The 6,742-nt window shown below is 51.6% G+C and overlaps 2 protein-coding genes across 2 annotated transcripts; one reads left to right on the top strand and one right to left on the bottom strand.

Moving 5' to 3' along the window:
- Window positions 1-3,285: 3,285 nt before the first annotated feature.
- Window positions 3,286-5,133, top strand: OVOL3 (ovo like zinc finger 3). The gene is made up of 4 exons (XM_042782823.1): window positions 3,286-3,379; window positions 3,454-3,518; window positions 4,249-4,450; window positions 4,925-5,133. Exons 1-4 carry the CDS (start codon window positions 3,286-3,288, stop codon window positions 5,131-5,133), a joined length of 570 nt encoding a protein of 189 aa, XP_042638757.1.
- A 104-nt stretch (window positions 5,134-5,237) lies between these two features.
- On the bottom strand, window positions 5,238-6,373 carry POLR2I (RNA polymerase II subunit I). Its single transcript, XM_007954868.1, has 6 exons — window positions 6,315-6,373; window positions 6,185-6,239; window positions 5,841-5,914; window positions 5,683-5,757; window positions 5,518-5,569; window positions 5,238-5,300 (listed from the first exon to the last, which is right to left on the bottom strand). Exons 1-6 carry the CDS (start codon window positions 6,371-6,373, stop codon window positions 5,238-5,240), a joined length of 378 nt encoding a protein of 125 aa, XP_007953059.1.
- Between the last annotated feature and the right edge of the window lie 369 nt (window positions 6,374-6,742).

The following is a 6,742-nucleotide window of genomic DNA, read 5'->3' on the forward strand; positions in this document are numbered from 1 at the left end:
ACTAACCTCTTTCCTGCCCCATCATCCTGAGTTTTGCCCTCCATCTTAGCACCTCATAGTGTAACGTGAGTGTTGTAGCATCTAGCAGTATACCCTCAACCAACCAGGAGCAAAACTGTACAACTGCCAGAGGATGGGGATGCAAATCCTTGCCCGAGGCTTGCGAGGAGGTCTGCTAGGTCCTGGGCCTGTCCTTTCAGATCAGTCTCAGGCAATAGGAATAGAGATTGCTTTGATTTACCTGGACTAACCATCCCTCCCTTTAGCCTGGATGTTACTGCTCAAACAAAATTGGGGTTCTCAGCAAGAAAGAGTGGACCAGTAGCTAGGTAATAGAATCCAGTATGTCTTCCACTTCAAGTTCTTCAGCCCTTAAAGGACCAGACTTCCTCCTCTTTGGGCAAACCCACTAGTTAAGAAACCACTGCTGGTGGGGGAATGGGGGGTTGGGGAGAGGGCTATGTATGCACATGAAGTATGCAGACCAACAGGGCCCCAGCAGGAAGAAGACAGTTGCTCACATGGAATATCATCTCAAGGAGGGTTTAACAAAGGGATCGTTTGCAAAGGTGTAAGCAGGGAATAGGAAACTGCAATGGCTGGAGCAGTCACTAGGACAAATACTAGAAGAGAGCTCTTGCCATTCCCAGGACACAAGGCATGAGGAAAGGGAACAGGAACCCAGAAGAGCAATCCCCAAAGAAAGGTCTGCCTTGAGGAAAGCTATGCCCTTAAGAGAGAAAGAGCCTGCCCCTGGCAACCCCACAAGGAGGGAGTTTGGAGGACCAACACCCTTACCTTAGTCCACCCCCCATCTCCTACTGGAACCCGGAGAGCTTCAGAGCCCAGGCAGTGCAGCCCACCCACCTGAGCCTACTGGGCGCAGAGCAGGGCAGAGCAACAACGCAAACCAACTGCCCTGAAAGAGAAGGTAGTGCACATGGAGAACTGGGCACTGGGAAGAAGCAATTAGCTTCTCCCAATCTGGAAGCAAGTTCATTTTTTTCTTTTTTAAATTTTTATTGTGGTTTGGGTGAAAGTTTACAGAGCAAATTCATTTTCCATACAGCAGTTCATACACATTTTATTCCATGACATTGACTGCAATCCCCATAATCTAACAGCTCTCTTCCCATTTCCTCCCTGTGGTTCACTTTTTCCCTGTGTCTGTCTTTCCTGTGCATTCCTGTTCTCTGATCAGTCTCTCTGTCTAATACTGCCTTCTCCTTCTGATCTCCTATGGTTGATTGTTCTGAGTGTACCTACGTAGTTTAAATGTTTGGCTGGAAGCCACAGAAGTGAGTTCAATTCCAGGCCTGAAGGGTGACTAAGGGCCATAGTTTCAGGGGTTTGCAAGTTCATTCTTCACTGCAACTTACTTCCTACACTTCACATCTACCCTTGGCCTTGCCTTCATGCAGCAGTAACCATCAGACAACCCCCAAGTGCTGACACGCCAGGCCCACCAGTTATGACTACATGAAATCCAACCCCCTTTGTGAGATGTTGTTGGTTGTTATGTGTCAGTGAGTCGTCTCTGACTCATAGCGACCTTATGCACAACATAACGAAACACTGCCCCGTCCTGTGCCAGCCTCACGATCACCTTGGAAGATGGAGATATTTAAAATCTTTTTACAGATGGGCTAACTGAAACACAGATGTGTATCTAGATGCCATACCACTCAAGACTTCCTAACTACCGCAGATCACATGCTAAGTAGTCTCTCCACATGCTCTATGTGGATCCTCCACACAAACAAGTGATATGGGGAGTCATTAGGTCCTATTTTCCAGATGAAGAAAGTGAGGCTCAGCAGGAAGAAGTGACTTGCCCCAGGTCCTGCAGAGATAAAATGCCAGACGAAGCTCCATGCAAGCAGACCAGGGCACTGCATCCCAAAATGACTCAGTAGGCCTGACCTTCAGGGAATGTGAAGAAACTGTTCCCTGGGACATCCCACCTAAAACCTTTTCTTCCTTCAGGGCTCACATCCAGGAAGCTGACCCTGAACGCCTAAGCTGGATCGGGAACTTTTGGGCCTCCACAGCCCCCATCACCCTGCCCGGGCTCCCCGGTCACGGCCCCCATCACCCTGCCCGGGATCCTCCATCACAGCTCCTATCACTGCATGTGCTCCCCTATCACTCTGCCTGTTTTCCCCACCACAGCCTTGACCATTCTGGACTGTCACTGGTGACTAGTCTGTCTCCCCCACATTCTGTTATTCATTTTCAGTGCTGCACTTTGTTGTTGCTGTTAGTTGCTGTCCAGTCAGCTCCAACTCATGGAGACTTTATATGAAACAGAATGAACATCGCCCAGTCCTGCGCCATCTTCATACTGGTTGGCACGTTTGAGTTCATTGTTGTGGCAACTGCCAATCTGTCTCACTGAGGTCAGGCCTGGACTATAACTGAAACTCAGAAAATTATTAGATGAATAAATCAAAAAATGTAACTGCATTCTTTCTAAGAAGAATATTCAAAATCCTCAACCCCTGGTAAGGTCTAGACACTGACCATCAGAACAGAGCTAGTCAGAGTTAGATTAGATTCCTGGGAGCCCCTAGCTATGTCAGATAACCCGCTTCAGTTCTTGGACCATGGGAGAGGTGTGTGGTGTCCTAGGCAGTTACCAGAGGTGGAAGATTAACGAATTAGTATTCTGATGCCCACTCCACCTAAAGAGTCCTTCCAACCTAACATCCACTCTGGGAATCCTGAAGATCAGATAGATAGTCTCCTGCCTAAGGATGCACATCCTGAAGCCTCACTTTGCCCGAGGACCCCTCTCCCTCTCCCCTACTTCCAGACAGCTGCTGTGATTTGAATAACCAAGCAGGCTGCCCAATCAAGCTTCCAAGGCCATTGGATGTCAGGTAGTCACTCATTTGCCTGGCAAACACTCAGGTCCTCCGCCCTGCCAGTACCATGTGGAGAAAACTCAGGGCCCCTGGGGTCTGTTTCTCTCCCCACACCTAAGAGCTGTCTAGGCCCTCTTGTTGCCCTTGCTTGACCCTCCTTCGGAGGTCCTAGTGCATGTTGGCCCCTGGAGGCTGAGGGCTATCCTCAGACACCTGGGGCAGGACGGGATGAATGGTGGGTCTTATAGCAAAGCTAAGTGGAATCAACTAAGTCCGCTTCCCAGCTTGTCACAGAATTTGCATGGAGAATGAGGCTCTCTCCTCCCTCCCCACCAGGGACTGTGGTACAGGGCTGAGTCTAACAGCAGGCAGTGGCAGTCTGTGTGTGCCTAGAGCCAGCTCACTCTTCCTGAAGGCCATGCCCCGTGTCTTCCTGGTCAGGAGTCGGCGTCCACAGCCACCCAACTGGGGCCACCTGCCTGACCAGCTCCGGGGAGATGCTTATGTCCCAGGTGGGTTCCTCACTGCACCTCGGGGTGAGGGCCTGGGGGCACGCAAAGGATCATGGTCTGGCTTCTCTCCTCAGACTGCAGCAGCCTAGGAGGAGCAGCAGTACACCATTCTTCCAGCCGTGAGGGCTCCTGGGCAGTGGTGAGTCTACAAACAGCCCACAAGACTCTGCTGTTTCAGCGCTGCTCACTTTCGGTCTTGACTGATCCTGTCTTTTTACTCTTGGAGTTGGCTTTGCACATGACCTCTTGCCTCAGGGCCTTTCCCTCCATTAGTCCGTGTCCAGAATGCCCTTCCTCTCCTAGCAGTGAGCACACAGATCTCACCCCAAGCACCACTTCCCCAGGGCAGGAAGCCCCAGGTCCTGACGCCTGTGCTCTTTTGCCCAGTGGGGAAGAACAGGATTCAAGCCAACAAGTCGATGGTGAATGGCTTTGTCAGACTGATACGGTGACAAGAGTGCAATGGGGGGGCTCTTGGTGGAAGGGATGTTTTAGCTGTGCATGCACTGGAAGGAAAGCACCCACTGCAACACACCTGTGCTTAAAGGTATTTCATTCTTTATCAACAGCAAGGCACTGTTCTAGGTGTGGAGTATTTAGCAGAATAAGACAAATATGTATGTTTTCCTGAATTATGTATACTAGTGAAAAGTAGACGTACAGAGAATAAGCTAAGGACTGAAAGAGTATAGAGGCAGGATATGAAAGAGTATAGAGTAAAGGTAACGGGATGGTCAGGAAGGTCTTAGAAGAGAACGGCATCTGAGCACTAATAGCAGTCTCTAGCCTTCCCAGACCTCCTTGATTTGTGAAATAATGGAGTGGGCAGTGTCAGGTCAAAAGGGCTAACTGTCACATCCTTCCCACAGCCCCCACAGGGCACTGGAACTATGGCTCCCAGGAGCCCCAGGGCACTTGGCTGTCCACTCTGCCCCAAAGCTTTCCCACTGCAGCGCATGCTGACACGGCACCTCAAGTGTCACAGCCCAGCACGCCGCCACGTGTGCCACTGCTGTGGCAAGGGCTTCCATGACGCCTTTGATCTCAAGCGCCACATGAGGACACACACAGGTGAGCAGTGGCAGAAACAAGAAGGGACAGCTAGGTCCAAGCGAGGTGCAATAAAATTTAGGGAAGTGTTTGGGGATGTGGACTTTCCAGTGTTTCTGTACATGGGGCAGGGACACAGCCAACAAGAGACTTGGGATACGGTATCCCACAAACCCCAGCAAGTGGAAGTTAAGAAGGCCCCAAGACACAGGAGGGCTCAGCCTGAGGCAGAATATGAAATGGAGAGGAGCAGTGTTGGTCACAGGCTTCAGATCCCAGACTAGAGGGTGAGAGGGAACACTGTGCCCTCCACTACTACTACTAGGAGAAGGTACATCTTGGGGCGTGTGGAAGGGCTGGGGACACAGGGGTGTGGCTCAAGTTTTCAGGGTAGCAGGCAGAAAAGACCAGTGAGTATGAGCTGGAGAAGAGCAAGGTGGGGAAGTTTTTAATTTGGAGACCACTGTCCTGATCATCCTGCCCTCATCCACGCAGGGATCCGGCCATTCCGCTGTGGATCGTGTGGCAAAGCATTTACCCAGCGCTGCTCGCTGGAAGCACATCTTGCCAAGGTGCACGGGCAGCCAGCCAGCTATGCTTATCGCGAGCGCCGTGAGAAGCTACACGTATGTGAGGACTGCGGCTTCACCAGCTCTCGACCTGATACCTATGCGCAGCATCGCAGCCTGCACCTCACAGCCTGACATGGTCACCTGGTGTCCTATGTGTGACAGGCAAATAAAGACATGACACATACTCACAGAAATAAGCTCGTTTATCACACGTGAGGGAATAGAGGTTAAAGTGATCACTCAGTCCAGCGGTGACCACAGTGTGGGGCTGTGCACACGTAGTAGAGACGCATGGCATCCTGGAGAAAAAGACTCACAGTTAGGAAGCTCTAGACTCACGAGAGTACAAATCCACCCAGCAGTGCCTCTCCTCAAAAGATCAGACAACAGGGCTCTCCACATTGGTAAAGGTTAATCTAGGAGCCTGGGATTCGTTCGAAGGGTACCCAACCAAATGCTGAGGGAGGACCAAGCCCAGGACAGATAGATGCCCAGGAACCCTGTCTACCCACTCACCTCGGCTCGTGCACTGTGTGACTGGAAAAACACCGCCTCCTTGTGGCCGCACCTGAAGGGACAGCTTTACTATTCAGCACCTGTTGCACCCTTCCTTCCTCCCTCCCTCCCCCGCCAGTGGGGATGATCCAATTTCCCTTTCCTCCATCCCAAGGGCACGCTCACTTCTGGCAAGGGTGGTCTTCGGTCCGCGGTAGAGTGGGGTCCTGGGACACGTCAGCGATGATCTGGGTCAGTTCGCTACGGAAGTAGGAGGGGAACAGAGTCACGACACTGTCTCCCAGGCCAACCCCCCACCCCAGGCTTCCCCATAAGCCACTCACTCCACTTCGTGCGTGATCTTGTTGACGTAGATGCAGCTGTTGTCGGCTTCTTGCTGGTAATCACAGTTCCGGCACTGTGAGAGAGCGAGTGAGACCTCAGATGAGATGGAATCGAGGGCATGGGCCTTCCCCACAAGGAACTAGGTAATGAGTGTGTCGAGGGTCACTTCGGGGACAGACAAGACAGGAAAGTGGAGTTCATGTGCAGAAAAGTTGGGAAACGAGACCAGAACATTTCGGAGGGCAAAACAGGGAATTGGAACCAAGCGGATTTGGGGCAGGGCCAAGTTGGGGACGGGTGGGCGAGGCTAGAAAATCGGGGGTGCCGGAGTGTTCGCACTCACCGCGTAGAGTAGAATGCGGTTCTCTTTGTCCTCCTTGGGATACAGCATGTTGTTACTGCGAAAAGGGGAGGTCATAGTCAATCCTGAGGCCATTTCTGTGGCCCTCCCGCACCTGCTTACCCGGCCTCACCATTCTTGACAGAATCGAATACCCACGAAGCCCGGCTCATAGGTACCATCAGGCTCCATACCGACACACCTACTGCCCACTAAGCCTTGCGCGCTGGCTCCGCGGCGCTACAGGTCGCGGTAAGGCTCAGGCCTGGTCGTTTCGCCAAGAGGGGCGGAGCTTCTCATACATGCTCCAAACTGCTTTGGGATTTGGGCTCCCTCCGCGTTGAGATTTGATTAATTACTTGCTTCAATCTTTTGGCAATCTACAGTAATTCCTAATCTTTCCCAGCCTTGCTTGCCCAATTTATAGAACAGCATGGAAGTGATACAAGAACCGAAAATAACCCGCAAAAAAAAGCTGAGCAGAGGTGGAGAAAGCCATTGCTTTGCCGAAGGCCAGTGCACATGTGCGAGGTTAACCTAGAAAGGCGAAGCTAACCCTTG

Source organism: Orycteropus afer, unplaced genomic scaffold, assembly GCF_000298275.1.
Source record: "Orycteropus afer afer isolate SDZICR_OR568_19922 unplaced genomic scaffold, OryAfe1.0 scaffold00476, whole genome shotgun sequence".
In the NCBI taxonomy this organism is placed as follows: Eukaryota; Metazoa; Chordata; class Mammalia; order Tubulidentata; family Orycteropodidae; genus Orycteropus; species Orycteropus afer.